Raw genomic sequence first — 18,740 nt, forward strand, 5'->3', positions numbered from 1 at the left:
CACTGGACTGTCCTTGAAAGATACAAGCGCATAGTCATGATAGGTAGCCCATTTCCTGTCACTCCTTGGCCCTAGCATAAGAGGCCACAGCCCCTTCATTACACCATTAAACCAGACCCTGAGATTATGTTAATATCTGACAAAGATAATTGCTGGGGCAGGTGTTACAGTGGATGATCTGAAAGATATCAGCAAATTCCAGTTTACCAGAATCTTACCACCTTTAGGTGGTGGAGGTTCGAGACTCCACTGGGAGCTAGATTTATTCGCAAGTTTGATTAATTAGCAAACCGATTTTTATCTTGAACTGTTATGAAAAAAACATTGATATTACCAGTAATCACTAAGGTTATGTTTATTGGAGCCAAATCTTAAAGCCTGAATTACCCTTACACTGAACATAAATGGCAACTATATCAATGTGACATTCTAGGATGGTAAGACCACTAAGAAGCAAAATCAAGATTTTTCCACTGAATTAGTAAACATAAAGATCAGGGTGGCAGGGAATAATGCCATGTCATGTTAATGCTGATATTACATGTTCAAGGAAGTATGATTACATATAAGTGGGTTAAGAGAAAGGTATCGAGCTATGAGTCCCAGACATATCATAAGTTAGTTAAGCATCAAAGGTAAAAATATATTACACAAAAATTGTGAATATTGCTATGCCCTTTTTTTGCTCTGACCCCACAAATGAATTACAAATCATACCCAATGGCTATGTTAGTTCTTTACTCCAGCCATTAAAATCAATGCATATGTAAGTGTAAGTGTTTTCAAGGAGGAAATAGGAAGTTATAGTAGTGAACCTGACTTTAAATGTTTTTCTTTCTCTTGTTTTGTCCTGTTCCCCGTCCCATCAAGTGTTCCTTTGTGTTCATCTCAGATCTAAACAAGATAATGTAACATTTGGGTAAAAATATACAGGACACCAAAGAAGAACTGGAAGATAAGATGGCAAAAATCTCCATGGCTACCATGTATTTGCCCTTGGTGCTGAGATAGGCAGGAATAAATGAGATCCATACGCTGAGGAATGCAAGCATGCTGAAGGTGATATATTTAGCTTCATTGAAGCTGTCGGGAAGTTTCCTAGCAAGGAAAGCAACTATGAAACTGGTGGTAGCTAGAAGTCCAAGATATCCCAGCATGCACCAGAAAGCCACAGGAGACCCCTCATTGCATTCAAATATTAAGATTCCAGGCTTAGAGATAATATTATGTTGGGAAAAAGGTGGAGAGAGAATTAGCCATGACACACATAGAAGAACTTGTATGAGTGTACAAACAACAACAAGAGTATATGAAAGCTGGGGACCAAACCATTTCCTTAACTCACTGTTGGGTTTGGAGGCATTAAAAGCAAGAACCACCATGACAGTTTTGGCTAAAATGCAAGAGACACAAAGAGCAAAAGTGATGCCAAAAGCTGCCTGACGGAGGAGGCATTTCTCTTGAGTTGGGTAACCAATGAATGCCAATGAACACAGAAAGCAAAGGCTAAGGGAGAGGAGGAGAAGACAGCTTAGTGAGTGGTTGTTAGCTCTAACAATGGGAGTATTTTTGTAATGTATGAAGAGTCCAAGGATGGCTCCAGGAATTAAAGATGCCAAAATGCTGGTTGCTGTCAACATGGATCCTAGGAGTTCCTCATAATAAAGGTATTCAATGATCTTTGGAATACAACTATTTTGCTTCTGATTTGGCCATTGGTCCCAGGGGCACAGGGAGCAATCATTTGAATCTGAAATTGTAAATTAAGAAAAGTGTTATACCACAGGGCCATCATTTTATTTCAATGATTTTGTTCATGAACTACAGCGTTTCAGATCACCTCACCAGTTTTGTTTGCAATCTCCCCTTGAGGACATGGAACACAGACAAAGCAGCATATGGGCTGTCCTTCTTTCACAACTTTCCTTGATCCAGTAGGGCACATAGGACTGCACACAGAGACTGGTATCTATGAAAAGAAACACACAGATATTATAATTATGGCTGGGCAAAATTTAAATTACCAAGGAGTTATTTGAGATTCCCCAAATTTGTCGAAATTACCATTTCCAATCTTTATTTCGACCATTCGGCCATAAAAGATACACAATACACATATAAAATCACATATAAATCAGTTCATGAAGGGATAAAACATTGAAATGCATGTGTTAAAAAGGATGCTATACAAACTAAGCATCTAAAACTTTTTAAGTAGAACCCAGCACCTTTAAAATACGGTTATGCGTATGCCAAACATTAGTAAGAAATTTTGATAATGCAAAAACAGTTGGGCCAGAGACGTCAGATTTTAAAATCCTGTACATTGGTGCATATTCCCTGCAACCCATATTCCTTATCAACGGGAGGAGCCAATATTTTCTGGCTACCTTGTAGGCTGGGCAGAAGAAAACCACATGCAAGTCGTTTTCCTCCATTGCAACACAGGCCGGACACTGCTTTGTGGAGGAAGCCGATGACCAGGTGCTTGTAAAGGACCGGAAGGGCAGTGTGCCGTATCTCCATTGGAGAAACAGCTTTCTAGCAAGTACAGGGGAAATAGGATCCAGTACCTTCTCAAACCTATAAAGATCCTTGCTTTGCAGAAACACAGAGGATAAGGAGCCCTCTGGCTGGGTAGCTTGGGCCCTGGCCAATTTATGTTCGTGATATACATTAGCCAGGGACCTCTAGGAGATGTTTAGTGCGGCATTCGCCGGCTCAGTCCATAAATCAGGGAGCCCTAATTCTATACAGGTAACTTGGATGTTTTTGACCCAGAGGATACTGAGCGCTTTGGGGTGATTCAGTAATTCGACCAGTTCCGCCCTGTACTCTGCGAGATCATTACTGCTCCACAGCCTGCGCCAGAAGGCTATGGGTCTCAAGCTTATTTCATCAGCTAGCGGTCGTAAACCCAAATCAAGCCTCAAGGGGAGGAGCGGGGTACTGGGCGGGAGTGCGGCTATCTGTCTTATAAACTTGTTTTCCGTTAGTGACAGACTCCGACAAGGTGTGTGACCCCACAGTTCCGCCCCATACATAATCGCTCCCCTAGCCTGGGCTTTATATATCTGGATTAGTGACCCCAATGGACGGTATGATGAGCCGGTCATCATCCGTAAAATGCCCCCAGTGGTTTGTGTGAGTTTGAGGTTTGCCCTACTCTGGTGAGATCCCCAAGTCATGGTTTCGTTGAGAGTCACACCTAGGTATTCAAAGGTGGCTACTCTCTCGAGCCGCACAGCTCCCAATTGCGGATTCGGCCGCAATTTCTGGCTCGGATTCAAAACCATGAATTTGGTTTTTGCAGCGTTAATTTCTAGCCCTCTGTCAGTACAGAAGGTCACAAAGGAATCAAGAATCCTTTGTATACCCATAGGGGTTTTAGATAGCAGCAGGGTGTCGTCCGCAAACATAATTGCGGGCACCCTGCTGCCATTTAATTTGGGGGCGTCAGTATAGTCAGTGGCGTTCAGGTGGGCGATTACCCCGTTGACGAAGAGGCAAAACAGGGTCGGCGCCAGCACACAACCCTGTCTTACCCCTCGGCCAACGGGGCATCTATCGGTCAGTTCCCCCGACCTCCCGCACCTCACTCGGGCATAGATATTCTGGTGTAGCCTCTGTAAGATCAATAGGATGTCCGGGGGAACGCCCATCTCTGCCAGGACGCTCCAAAGTTTCCCCCTGGGCACCAGGTCGAAGGCGGCCCGTAAGTCCACAAAAATTGTGTACAGACTGCCGCCCTCGAATTTTGCTGCCCTCCAATAGATTACGTTCAATCTGAAAACCTGGTCCACTGTGGATACCCCCTTCCTAAATCCCGCCTGGTAGGGACTAAGGGCGCCCACCTCCTCCATCCAGTCCTGGAGCCGATTCAGCAAGACCCTACCAAACAGCTTCTGTGCTACGTCTATTAAACTGATCGGTCTGTAGTTGGCTGGGAGGAGAGGCGAGCCCTTTTTAAAGATGGGGACCACCTCTGCCCCCAGCCAAGTACTAGGGATTTCCATGCCGTCAAGAATTCCATTGAAAAGGGTGGTAAGGTAAGGCGCCCAAACAATGGGCTCCTGTTTAAACATGTCCCCAGGTAAGCCATCCAGTCCCGGCGCCTTTCCGGAAGCCAGGCCTGAGATGGCAGCAGTGACCGCGCCCAGCGTTATTGGCTCCCCTTCATGACCCGGCTGGCCCACCTCAATGGCAGCAGGAGATTCTCCAGGCTCAGAGCTGTATAGGGACTGGAAGTGAGCCTGCCACACCCCTGGTGCTATGTTAGGCTCTAGTGCCGATTGCAAACTCCCCGACCCCCGTTCACTGTCCTCCAAAACAGGCGTTGGTTTTGGGTCGCTAGGGCCTTGGTGAGTTCTTCCCACTGATTTTCCTCCCATTCGGCCTTAGCGTGGGCAACGAGTTTCTTGTAAGCTCGCCTGCTTTGTTTGAGGCTATCCCCCCTGTACCCTCCTTAATTATTCTGAGGAGTTCTGTTTTTGCCCGTCTGCATGCTAGGTTATACCACAATGTTTTGCCTTGCCGCCTCTCTCTAGGCTTTCGTGAACTACGAGTGAAATGGGGTGCCGCAACTTTGATAAGGTCCTCATGAGCCTTGTACAATTTGGCCTGGGAGTCTTTGTTGTTTGCCTCGGTATCCAAGCTCCCCACAGTTTCCAAGATGGGAGTTATCCCAACATGGAGCATGAGGAGTTTATTCTTACTTGTAACCAAGTGTTCCCACCTGATTCTTCTCCTGCTATTGTCCAGGAGAAGCGCAGGGTTGTTCCCTTCCACGTTAGTCACGGGAGCTTGGGGGCCAGGGTGAACAAGGTCAAGCTCAAGTGCGTTGTGGTCGCTATCGGTCCTTTCCATCACCCTAAAGTCCTGGATTGTCGGCCACTTCACTATTTGGGCCAAGACATAGTCAAGGCGGGACTCTCTTCCCAGTCTGTTATAAGTGGTTTTACTGGGTATGTCGGATTTCATTCGCCCGTTGCAAGCTCTAATACCGAACTTTAGGGTGAGGGCTGTAATTTGTAATGCTAGTGGGGTCCAAGCCTTCGGAGGTGGAGCTTCCACTGAGGGCACTGCCCACCTGGCCTCTTCTTCCGATGATAAGCCGTCCAGAAGGCCCGGGAGTGGCTCGAAGTGAGAATTAAAATCCCCTCCCACCACATAGAATGAATCATTCGGTAGTTCAGATATATAGTTCGAAAGTTCATCTATGGTCGGTGATTCCTTTGCAATTCCCCCCGGCCTAGAATAGATGTTAATCAACACAAGTTTAGCTTGGTTAGGCCATGATAGTGAAACCACAAGGATATCTTGAGAGTTAGCCGGCAACCGTGTTGCCACGCAGCCCAGATGAGATGCGACCCAGGTCGTAAGCCCCCCTGACGGATGGCCTTTGCCTTCCCACCTCGCTGGAATGGAGAATGACATGTAGCCTTGGTGACCATAGTCCTCTCTGGCCCAGGTTTCCTGGAACATACATACGTCACCAGTCTCGATGCAATTTGCCCAGTCCGGGTCACCCTTTTTGTTGGCCAGTCCAGCAACGTTCCAGCAAATTAGCCTCAGATGTTCAGAGGTGTCAGTTGCCGTGCCATAAGGGTTGGGGAGATGGTTCTGGGCATCACTTCAATCGGAAGTCCTGACGCATAACCAACAGTGGGGGCAGATGGCTCAGAGAGTCTACAGGAGCCGTTCTCCACAAGCAATGAGTCCTTCAGTATTCCAGATGCATTGTGAACATTGTGAGCAGATGGATGGGAAAGTCCGCTGATGCCATTATCCAGAGTCACTGGATCGTTCAGTGGACCAGAGGTTTTGCCAACAGTCGGGGTGGATGGCTCAGAAAGTCTGCAGGAGCCGTTGACCCGGGTCGCTGGCTTGTGAGCAGAAAGTCAGTCAACCCCATCCAAGCCATTCAAGCAATTGAAACGGTTGAAGTGAAAATAGGGTGTGTCCGGCAGTTGAAGATGTGGGCGTTGTACATAGTCCTTGTGTCTGCGTTCCACCCTTATCCATTCATCATGTGGTGGAGCTTGATGCATGTGAATAGGGGGGAAGAAGAAGGATACTGGAAGGGTCTGAATAGTGGAATCCAGTGATCTATTTATTCCTTCACAGATATGCAGAACAGTGCCCGGATCTTTAAAAGTTACCAAGATACAGTCCCCTATTATTGTTTTTCTGGTCTGCCCTAACCAAGGGACCCTTCTAACCATAATAATCTCATTATTAAAATGAGATGGTAGGGGTCGGTTCCAATTTAGCCATTTAATGACCTTTTTCTTTAGGGATTGGTAGTCTTCATTTTCCCCTGATCTTAGATGGGGGCGCCTGCTAGGACCACCGTTAGACTATTAGCTTCTGGCGGCAGATCTGGCCTCCGTGGTCTTGGGGCTGGCCGGCCCGGGGAGAGTAAGGGGGCACTGCCATCTTCTTTGTGTCCATCATTAATCCCTGCCTGGGAACTATGAGGCGCAGGGTCTCTTGGTTGCGAAGACCCATTAGTTTGGTTATTACGCGGTGCCTGGACTGAAATAGCCATTAGTGGCTGCAGGGGGGGGGCAGTAGGCACACTCTGAGGGGGAGGTTTGTTGGCACCTTGTGAGGCTCCTACTTTAGGAGAGTTTCCTGTGGGGAGATGGGTTCCCACTATTTTGGATTGCTTACTAACTAAGGTGTTCAAGGTAGTAAGAGATGTCTCTAATAAAGTGAGCCTGATCTCAACTCTTTTCAGACTATCACTAATGAGGGAGCGAAATAAGAATTCTATACTCCCTATAGATGTAAGGGCGGGGGTTTTTATTCGGTGTATTGGCCTCTGGATCCTTGTTGGTAACAGCTATGTTGGCGCTTTGGACCTTGGGGGGAGGAGTGATAGGCACATTCTCATTATCCTTCCCAGATTGGAGTGCATTGATATGTTTTTTACCAAAATCAAGATGGGATAGTTTGGTTTTCCCCCGTCCCCCTATTGACTTCCTACTGCGTTTGCTAGGTGGGGGCCTATGCAGCTCCACCACGACACTTGGTTTTGGCTTGCTCTTCTTAGTTACTTGCAAAGGGGGAGTTTGGGTAACCAAATTAACGGGGGTGACGCATACCATAGGAGGAGTTGAGTCTATATGCTTTCCAGGCGCCAGCCCAGGGGTGCTGGGAATTTCCCGAAGTAAAAGGGGGAAGTCCTCGAGAGTCGGGGGATTTAAGCTATTAGGGGGCGTACCTTCCTCTTGAGAGATAGGATACGGGATGATCTCTGTCAAGGGTCTGTTCTTCATAGATTCAATGGAGCGCCGACGCTCCGCCCTACGTTTCTCCAGTGAGCTTTCTTTGCCCGCATCTCCCTTGGCGGATTTAAAGTAATTGTCCAGTGTCCCTGTGTTGCTGCCCCCCTCCCTTGATGGAGTTTCACGTGGTGTCGGCGAGGGCATCACCTTGGACAGAATAGAAGTTGGGAGTTAAAATTAAGGGATAGGGCCCAGCCCGGCCTCCTTCGGCCACTGACGGCCACAGACGGTCCCGCCCTTGTCCCGGGCTTCTCCCGGCGCCCTCCCGCGCGCTCCCGCGCAGCGGGAATGTTGCTTCTCTTTTGTAGCTGTGTGGTTGGTCACCGAGGGGGCGGGGCTGGCAGGGAGAGCAGCCCAGGTGGTCACGGGCGCGCGGGGACTCCTGGTCCTTGGAGTCCGCCGCTCCAAGCTCGCAGCCCTGCCTGTCGGTTTGGAACAAGCCCCTTGCAGTGAAGAACTGGCCGCTGCTGACCGCGAAGCGGGACCCGCGAAGCGGGTCCGGCGAGGCGTGGCGGCAGCAGCAGGCTCTTGCGGCTCCCTCGGAAGTACTCTGGTCCGCTGGTCCGTGGAGGGGTTCGCCGTTAGTGAGGCAGGTAAGGCAGGACAATCCCAAATTACACTTCAACCAATTTGGCATACTTTTTGCTTGCATGAGACATAATTGTGCAGAACATTACTCATAGAGAAATAGGTTCTGCTTAATGCAGGGAACTGCTGGAATTTTGTAATGCTTTTTTATGTGAAGTGAGTCCTCCTGTGAAAAATGTTGGTACACAACAGGAGCCGCAGCCAACAATAGTATATTTTCCTGAAGTAGGACCAGAACAGGAGGTTTAGCTTCCTGCCGAGCAAGATGTACCAGTTGTTGAACCACTGGCTTCCAGATCTCCAGCATGATACTTGAAGAGTACTGTACCATCTTCTCCAAGCCCACTTCTGATGACATGGACATGGATTGAACACTAGCTGAGTTTGAGACACACCAGGAGAGACATGGGAAAAGGAAAGTTCCTGCAAGTCTTAGAATTATTGAAGGGGATGAAAATGATGATCCAGCAATTGTCATGGAAGCTGGCTCAGAGGACATTGACATTGCCCTTCTTATTCAAACTACTATGAGTGATGTGGCACCGCTACCACCACCAGCACCACTGCCAGCTTCCAAATGTGTAAGGCCCCGCTGAGATGGTACCCACCACTACCTCAGTTGAAGTACGCGCTGCGGAGAGGCAATCAACAACACACCCACCAACCTCCAGTTCTTCTTCAGGCATTGGCAGTGGTAAACTAAGAACGTTCTCCACCTCAGTTTTGGACTTCTTTGTGATTTGCAAGCAGGAGGATAACATTCAATATGCTCCATTTGCCATCTGAGTGTTCATCAAGGTAAAAACAACAGTTGATGGACAGAATGCAGAACAATGTCATACATTCATCCCAGTACAGAGATCTGGGCATAAATCCCTCGTCTTTTTGCTCACCATGCCTTTCCAGTTTGAACCCAGCCATATGCAAATCAGTCTTGACCCAGTGCCTCATGGGAACAGTCCAGCTGGAACTGCCAAACCAGGTCATCCCTGGATAGGAAACAAGCATCCTTGGACCGGTTTCGGGCTTTCAGCTCTCATCAACCAGGATAGCTTGAGTCCAGTGGCATGGAGAGCACGGGGCTCACGTCTGAGCATACCCGTCCCACTCAGGGTGACTAATGCAAAAACAACAGATGATTGACAGAATGCAGAGCAATGTCATACATTCACCCCTGTGCAGAGATCTGGGCCTAAATCCATAGTTTTTTTGCTCACCATGCCATTCCAGTTTTAACCCAGCCATATGCAAATCAGTCTTGACCCATCGAGGTAAGCCTGGTCCACATTTTGGTACTGGAGGACAAATGACCAATATGGAAAAACATCACGCAGTCTGGTAGGATGAGCACCTTATAAAAATTGCTGCATGTGGTAATGAGAGAGGAGAATCAGCTCAAATCACGGTGAGAGGTGAAGGTGATGAAGAAGAAGAGCGTGACAGCTTTACTCAAAGCAGTCCTGCCCCAGATGTGTGTCAGTCTCCCCCATCTCAGCAACTTCCAAAATGAAAAAGAGTCAGAAGGTAACACCACCACATACAGTGACTGTCCCAAGATGCACACTGAGTCTACCACCTCCTGGTTCTCCCCAGAAGTCACCTGTGTCAGTGACACCACAAAAGAAACACATCCAGGCTACTATTTTGGGCATGTTTATACAGGAGGGGCCCTACGAATGCAACCACTCAATGGCACGTTTGTAAAACAGGAAGCTGACTAAAATGTTAGCGCTGGACCTCCTCCTATTTTCATTTGTGGAAGGAGTGGGATTTTTAGGATTTGTGTTTTGGCCATCTGCCCAAAATAGAATTTTACCAGAGTGTCGCGCTCGATCATGGTGTGCTGCAATTGGTTGAACAAGCTTTGCAACAGAGTACGGTTCACACTATCTACCTTATGATAGCATTGTGGACCAGTTGTCAAGCCACTGATTACATGTGTATCACTGCACACTGGATCTCTTTTGCGGGGTTAGGCAACAGCTATCTACAAGTCTCAGTGCTGAAGAAACAGCATGCAACAGTAGCCACTTTCACTATGGTGAAATCTCATACAGCTGCAAACATCTTGGCAGACTATGAAGATGCTAGAATGGCAGCGACCCAGATGGTCTCAGAATTGGATTTGTTGACATGGACGTGGCAGTAACATAGTTAGGGCCAACACTGATGGTGGCTATTTCAGGGTCCTGTGTTTGATACATTTCATCAACCTGATTGTGCAGGACTTTCTAAAAAAAAGAAGACGCAGTCCACAGCAGACTGACCATCTGCAGAAGAATCTGCACTTACTTTTCCCATTCTTTTTAAGCCCGGAATCAGTTGAGGATCACTCAGCATGCTAATAGTGTACCAGTTAAAGCCCTCATACAGGAGGTGTAAATATGTTGAAACTCGACCTATTACATGTTGTAACATCTGTTTTAGCAGTACAACTGATCAATGATGATGTCATTCAAAGAGGAGGGGATGCACCTGGGAAAAGCATGACCTTCGAGATGAACAAACGGGGCCCAGTCAATTGCCTGACACAGATGCTACTTCCGTTTAAGGTTTTCACCCAGGAAGTCGTCAAAAAGACCAGTACAATGAGCCGAGCTATCCCGTTTTGGCATCTGCTCCAGGATCAGTTAAAAAAAATGTGTCACAAAGGTTCGCAGGTATGAACGGAAACAAAGAAGTACATAGCTTTGTTGAGAGCCTAATCCTTCGTTCAGCTGTTAATACAAGGCTACAAAGAGTGCATCTGTGCCACAATACTTGATCCACGGTACAAAAAAATACTGGTCACTTTTATTTCTTTTTTAGAAGGGGATATTTCACAATACATGACTTGGATTGTTGAGCAAACAAGGGACCTGGAAAAGAATGGCTGGAAGTTAGAGTCTCAGGCTGAAGATATGGCATGCAGCCTTCAAACTCCAAAGATGGCTGTGCTGTTGTCTCACAGCAGACAATATGGGCAACACCAGCAACAAAACCAGCAGCAACAACACCAGCAATAACACCAGCAGCATGAGAATTGGAGCCAACCTCTGCAATGGCTCGGTTTGAAGTGAGTACGTCAAGTGAGGAAGGAAAAGCAACAGAGATCGAGCAAGTGGCAGCACCAGTTGGAGGATGGTCCAAGACTATCCGGATGACCCAAAAGAGGTCTATGTGGAACAAATCCTATTGGTCTATTGGTATGGGAGGAAGCATGTGTTCAGTGCAGCTGGTGAACTTGTTACAGTGCGAAGGACCAGTCTCTTGCCCCAAAACGTTGATTGATCATTATCAACATGAACCAACAATTCATCCCACTCAATTATACTGTTCTTGAAATACCACAGAAACAGGAAGGGGATGGGGGTGAGTGGTCAGACTCAAGTGTTTTAATTGATCAACTGTTGGGCAAATCACATGAGTTTGAGGATGAACTCTACTTCCCTGACTGAGTGGGCCACCATAGAACATTTCAATTACTTATTGTCAAACTGCTTAATGCTTTGTGAAAAAAAGAATGGATATAGCTAGAGGAATATTATATACTTGTTAGTGTCTGACTTATGGATCCCCACCAATTGAACACACATGTATGGCTCAGCTGAATTTGGACCAGTTTTCAGTGAAGAAGCCTTCCCATTCCCTTCAAGGACTATGGAGATAATGCCTGCCTCTGTCCCATGCCTATCATTCTGTTTTTCCCTCCCCTAGCAGGGTTGCCCCAGTAAAGATCATTTGATTTACAAGACTGCCAATGTGTTGCTTGCATCAAAGAGGAGATACAATTGTGTACCATAATGCTTGGATTAGAATAGGTGACTATTCCACCAATAAGTGATATATTATTGAGTGATTGTGATTGACAACTGATGTTTGATGTGGTGGCAGACAGGAAGGGAGGGTGATCATAATTTGTAAACTTGATTTCAATGACTTACAATGTTTGGGGCCTGATGGGTGATCATTTTTCTTGAAAGTGACCAGCCCCTTCACACTTAGAGAGATTTACATGCAGAGTCCACTTCTTTTTTTCTGCTTCTTCTGAGACTAGACAAGTAAGTTTAGATAGCAAACACAAGTCTACAAAAAATACTCAAATTCTGTTTCTCTTCTTGCTCATCAACTGCAATACACTATACGTCTATCTCTCTCATTTCGGTCGGAATGGAGTTTGACTGATTCGTTACTCAGAGTCAGGAGGATGGAAGGACTCAGTGTGGAACTACCTCAACAGCCTGAAGAAAAAAGATATCAACTTCAAAAGGAAAACCAACATCACGATGACTCTAAGAGGCCTACTCAGCGTTGTGGACTGGAGAGAGGTGTGTTGATTTGGGAAATGCTGCTTAATGTGTGTGCTGGCTCAAATGTGAAACTTCTCTATTATGTGGATGTGGTCGGAGGGGCCTGTTGTAACTGGAGAAGGACGTGATTTCACATCATCATCACATGATACACACACTCGGCCAAATGTTATGATAACAGTTGTGAGATTGATCAACTGTTACATACAGCTACTTGTCCTTTATTGGTTGGAAATTGTTCTCAATTCTCAGTTAATCACTCAAGAGCCATCAAATGAATTATTTTTGCAGCCTATGCTCTTACCCTGGTTCTGAGTTTTGGTACATTCCTCATGAAGCTTACTGTCTGCCCTTCTCCTCAACTCTACAATATTGTTTCTGTTTTCTAATCCACAGGACTTCTCTACGTTTGCATGAAGGACCAAAGTTCCATAACAGTCCTACTTACCATACCGGACCAGTTCAGTGAGGAACCCAAGATGGACATTGCGAGAAGAATGCTGAGGCATCATACAATTTGAAATTTACAGTATCATTTTCTCTTAACAATACTAATTATCAGAACTGTGTGGGTGCAAGCTTACAGTATTTTTCAAACCTAGATGACATAACATTTTGATATATAATAACTTGGGTGTCTGAGGCTGAAGGACTGCTTGCAATGCATTTAATAGAACTGTCATTCCTTCATTTGCTTCCACAACAGATTTGATGAACCCTGATGAATATTGTTGTTGTGTAGTGTTTGTCTTTGTGACACCTTCCACAACTCTCCTTTCACATCCATTCATCAAACCCCTAACCTTCTGCCCCCAGGCTGTGTTATTTACTGTGGTGTGAATTGACCTACACCATAAATCGATTATACACTTGGTGGAGTGGATGTGGTGAAAATTACATAAACTCACTGTGGAATCTTCTATTACCTGAGCAATAGTCCATACCAGCCCTACTTACCCACCCATGCATAAAAGGGATCCGTAACTTAGATATAACGTAATTTGTCAATAGTATCATTAAGGCCTTGTGTTGTGTAAACACTTAACCTTCTCCACTCCTTACTCTAAGTCTACTTCTCCTGACTTAATATTCTCTTAAATTTAATCTAGCTCCACATTGCTCAGAAGAAGTTACTGTGATAGTTTTTGCTAAAATGATATTAGGTCTTTGTGTCAGGGTGGTAGTCTGGTCTCATTGTAACTTGTTATTCTCTGTGGTCTGACACTAGCACCTTGACATAATAGAGAAACCCAGCTGCTGTTTTTCAACACATTTGTTTTATCATATAACCAGGGACTTATCATTTTGAAAACACAGGGTGGACACTTGCAGATAGATCAAAGGTCCTGAGACAAAAGGGCTACGATGGCTGAGATATAGAGCAGCAATCTAGGTGAACCAGGGTATGGGGTTCACCACTACTCCCACAGATCTATATTCACCTTGCTTTGATAGTGATGGTGGGTTTTAGCAAATCTGTCAACTAATATGACAGGACTTTTTATTTTATATGGTTTTAATCATGGTAATGACATTACTGACCAGCATTTGTTTTCAAATTCAGGCACACTTATTGCATATTAAAAATAGTTTCAATAAATATTATAGGCTTCCTTTGAGTTCTTTTCTATTGATTGTGGACAAGTACGAGTCAAAGAACGAAAGGGGCTGACCTGCTACCATGATCCCAGGGAGGGTTGAGAGTGTTGTGTTCTGGAGTGCCAAATTACTTGTTTTGCTGGGAAGGTTAGGAGGGCAAATGAGGCCCTATAAGCTAGTCAGATTCAGGCCTATAGGTACTGAGGGGGTATAGTGAAGCCTTCCCTACATAATAATGTTTTAAGGTCCTAATAATAGTTCTGTTCCTGAGCAGAATCCCTGCAACATGGCGCCACCAAAGCTTTGTCTGTTACTTATTTGCGGGTCTGCTGAGTAGTGATTGTGCCTGTCCACAATACCCTTGCTCATTTTACTGGAGGCATTTGTGGTGTTGGTGATTAAGCCACAGTGTTTAAGAAGCACCTAAGTCTGCTTGTTTTTCAAGCTTGAATATTAAAAGGTTAGAACCTATTTTGTGATCCACTTTGAATCAATTTCTGTTTTTCTAATGGTTTAGCTCAGGATTTAGCCATTCTGTCTTGATCAATATAAATATATTATTTACACTGATGGTTTGGCCCGACCTGATATAGTTTCTAAGCAACAATATTCAGCGGTTTGTAGTGCTGTTTATTGGTGTTTTGTTGAATGGAGAATTCCAACCTAAAAAACATACACACAGTTTTTAGGTGACTGTACTGCGCAGTTGGAGGAACTGAAAGCTTTACTTCTTGCACTTGAATATACAAATCCTGAATGCCCCACACTTATAGTGGGATTTGTATTACTGTGTTCAGTCCTTTCATGATAATTTACAATATTAGTAACAAAGTGGCTGACCTCAAAGATAGGTTGCCAAGGACCCATGTAACGCATACATTGAGTCATCAACGTGTGGGAGGACACATTGTAGGGAATTCCTTGGCTGAGGATGGAACAAAATTCGCACACACTACAGCTACTGTTACTGCAATTACTCATTCTAAAGCGAGGATAGGTAATAATATCTTGACTGCCCTTCATGCAAATAAAGAAAGCACCCCTTTCCATTAAGATTTTCCTTCTAGGGGTGCTAAAGGGCGCCAAGCAAGATGGCAGCACCTATGTGAGGTATAAATCACTAAAGAGAATTTGACCCTCTGCACACCAATTGAAGCCTTATATTGATTATACAAGCTTTTTACTTAATCCTAGTATCACGTGATGCTTGCCACTCAAACTGACTGGCTCAAGTCAGTGCCAAACTAAACTAACAAACAGATACTGTTTGAGAGTGGCGCACTATTCACATGCCCCGTGGGATGCTAATGTTAAACACAGCTTTATATATTCACAATCTATACAAAGATAAACCAAATTTTCTCTTTCAAACTCAGTGTCCGTGCAACAATCTGTTGTAGCCACAAAAACGAAAATTCAAATCCTTGAAGACATCATATTTTAATGACAATTTTCTTTCTTGATTTTTTCTCTTGTGTACATTACATCATGTACATATGTTCGTCACAGCATCATATTCAGTCAATCCCAATGCATTTCGGTATAGAAATACCTTTGTCAGGGGAATACTGTAATTAAAACCAACATAACGAAAATTATCTAAACTTAGAAATCAGGAAGTTTTGGAACCAACCCCTTTTACATGAAAACATTGTGTAATTTTGTCATAACAAGTCCTGAATCAGAATACGTGCTTATGTCTTCGTGCTCCTATTGTGCAATCTCTGTGTGTGACTATTAGTATGCCAACCTGCCCAGTGTCACCATACAACCTCATGCCGGTCAATATCACAGGTGTTCAAACAACTGAGTCGGTTGCGGGCCACTCTATGCAATATATTGAGTTCCTGTCTGGAAAACGAAATGGTATCAATACATGCTGACAGCAATTGCCATTTCCTAAGTAAACTACTGTATCAATGTACCGCCTACCTGTCGAGCCCACTGTCTTTAGATGTCCCGTTTGCCCTGTGTCTTCGTTTTCACTCGCCGCTAATTCTTCTGAACTCTACAAACCAAGAGACTACGTTAGACCCTATTCTGAAACGCCCGAATTCTCATCGGCGCTTGGTGCAGTAACGCGACAGCTGCCGCTTACCTAACTTCACCAAATCCGACCGGCCTCTCTCCGTCTCGCGTTATCCGTGGAAAGCTTCCTGTTTCCTATATGTGGCCACCTCCCTCATACTAGACACTAAGAACGGACTGAACATCTGATCGTATGGCGAGCGCCCTCTTGGAATAACCTGATCGTGAAAAAACAGTGTGTTTCCTCCACGACCATGCTGGCTAGGGAAAAGTGATAACAAGACTAGTGTGTGTTAAACCACTCAGGTGATAATGATGGTGGACAAATGACAAATGATGCAATGTGTACTATTCAGATATTGTATTTAATTTTGCCATGTTATGTAACTTTGTCAAAATCAGTACCGATTGAAATGTGCTAGTCAGACATCATCACTTACAGCCACTATCAGTACTTATCATTATGGGCCAGTCAGAAACTCCACAGCATTAATATTATAGGGGGTTGAGTCCAACCTCATTATCACCTGAGTGGTTTAGCAATGTATAAAGTGTTTATGCAGCATAAAAAGAGTCATGAAGTGAAAATGACACCAAAATAACAAAATTCCAATCAGTAGAACCGGAGTTATGAACTTTTAACGTTTTTAGTGAAAACTAGCACCTAAAAGATCAAAACACCAACCCTGGACATCTAGTCTTGCAGGACTGGGGCAAAGTCCAAAAATATGCTGACCACAATGGAATGCTATTCAGATATAAAAAGTGGATTGCAACCCATCAGTGCTTCCCTTCAGACCTGCAAAGGTAATCCAACCGGCGATGTCTCTCAGGCGGATGGGCAAGCAGGTTGTTCCCGGTTTCCTCCTGGTTCTGAGAGGATTTTCTGGCCAAAATGTGTCCTCAGTTTAATGATTTGGCCATCTGGGTACCTTTAACACCACAACCAAGGGTCCAGGGCTGGTGGGAGACCACCTGGGGGTTCAAGGTTCACTCTGGCTGGGTCTAGGTGCAGGTTCAAGATGGTGGGAGCCTTTTCGTCCTTGTGGCTATAGACATGGGGCCATCAAACTAGCCCTTGGAGTCATTCCTGGAATCCTGCATTCATGTGAAGATGCAGGGCTCAACAGCAGGGCTGGCCTATGAGGGCTCCCGGCTCTAGACAATCCTTTCAGATGCAGCAACAGTCTTACAGTGTGCACAGCAGGTCACAGCAGCAGGTAGTCCTGAGAGTGCTCTTGTAGGTCCAGTAGTGAACTGAAGAGTGGGTCTGAAGGTTCCGTGTTTATACCATAGTGCCCTTCCTCTAGAAAGTGAGAAACGCTTGTATAAAGGTTTGTGAGGTGCATGACATTTCATAACTGTTCTGCCCTGGCTCTAAGCTGGCTGCACAGTCAATGTGAAGTTATTAGGTACTATCTGTGTAGACAAACACTCCCTATTCAGTTGCAAGTAGGGCTGTGCTCAGCTTCACACTCTCCTTCTGCCAGCAGGTGGCCCATTGAGGCACACCTAATTTCTCTATTGTGTGAATGTCTAGTAGGAATTAACAAATTCTAACTGCCAGCTACACCCAGTCATGTGACCCAAGGCAGGATGCAGATGCAAAGGGCTAAAGGCAGGAAAATATCAACATTCTAAAAGTGCCATTTTCAAAATTGTGGTGAAAAATCAAATTTTACCATTAATGAGATTTTATCATTATAGTTTCATAGATACAAAATATGACATAGCCACCGGCTTTCAATTGGAAATTGCAGCCTATTAAATTTAATAAGGAATCTCCAATGTTATCCTATGGGAAAGATAGGCCCCACAGTTCAGAAAAAGGAATTTAGGAGTTGTTCACTACCAGGAAATGTAAAACTTACAAACATAACTCTAACCTTTTAATTACAATGTAACCTACCCTATGGGCTACCTAGGGTCTACAGTACGGGTGATGTATATGTAATAAAAGGGGAGGTTAAGGCTTGCCAAGGGGGTTGTAATACCAAGTCGACATGGCAGTTTTAAAACTGCATTCAGGCTGTGGTGGCAGGCCTGCGACATATTTTATGGTGCTATTTAGGTGGGTGGTACAAGAAGTGCTGCAGGCCCACTGGTAGCATTTAATTCACTGGCCATGAGTATATAGTATGTCATTCTAAGACCTGTCAACTCACAAATACCACTATGTGCTACACAATATCGGCTCTCCTCACATGTCATCCTGTGAGGAGCCGATATTGTGTGGCACACGGTGGGAGGAAAGCAGTTGCAAACCACTGCACAATAGTTGCTTTTAAATTACTTTTTGAGCCTCTTGGTAGCCGATATCAATTAGAAGTGTGAACACACGCCAGGACATCAGCAGCAGCAGTCTTGGCAAGCTTGTGCACTTTTTGTTTTCTTGTTTTTTGAAGTAGGGAGAATTGAGAGTAGAGTGGTGGAAGTGCCACTTACAGAAGCAGTTCTGGGACAGAGGGTCCACCCCATTCACAGCTATGCCTCCCCTTCACATTAATACATGTTTAATTAAGTTAGCAGGTCTGGGACATATAAGTAAATTAAATATGACAATTGGGTATAGGCCAATAAAACCATGTTTAGGGGAGTGAGCACCTGTACTATATCAGTGGTTACCAGTGGTAAAGTTCACACAGTCTTAAGGACAACAAAAACAAATTCATCAAAAAGTGGCAGGTAAAGGCTAAACATTTGGGAGTGACCCTGCACAAAGGGCCAGGCCAACAGGTACCCTATTATGAAGATCCAGTGATGAGAGGTTAGCTATCCCACTACCACACATATTGGAGTTATCTCATTTAGCGTGAAAGTCAACATGCAATTTTTTTAAGCCAATTGTCAGTGCCCTTCATTCCAGAACACTATAAAATCTTGCATCAATTCATCTAAGGCTGCAGGACAACTATCTCCTCCACACACCGAGGAATCACACAGA

General features: G+C 44.9%; 1 protein-coding gene across 1 annotated transcript in view; it reads right to left on the reverse strand.

The window, feature by feature from the left end:
- Positions 1-821: 821 nt before the first annotated feature.
- Positions 822-18,740, reverse strand: part of LOC147678543 (extracellular calcium-sensing receptor-like) — a 68,825-nt gene continuing 50,906 nt past the window's right edge. Inside the window, exons 5-6 of the mRNA XM_086946591.1 lie at positions 1,846-1,969; positions 822-1,750 (exon numbers count right to left, since the gene is read on the reverse strand). Coding sequence (XP_086802717.1) covers positions 822-1,750; positions 1,846-1,969 — 1,053 coding nt within the window. The remainder of the gene's footprint in view (positions 1,751-1,845; positions 1,970-18,740) is intronic.

This window comes from Lissotriton vulgaris, chromosome 12 (assembly GCF_964263255.1).
Source record: "Lissotriton vulgaris chromosome 12, aLisVul1.2, whole genome shotgun sequence".
NCBI classification, from domain to species: domain Eukaryota; kingdom Metazoa; phylum Chordata; class Amphibia; order Caudata; family Salamandridae; genus Lissotriton; species Lissotriton vulgaris.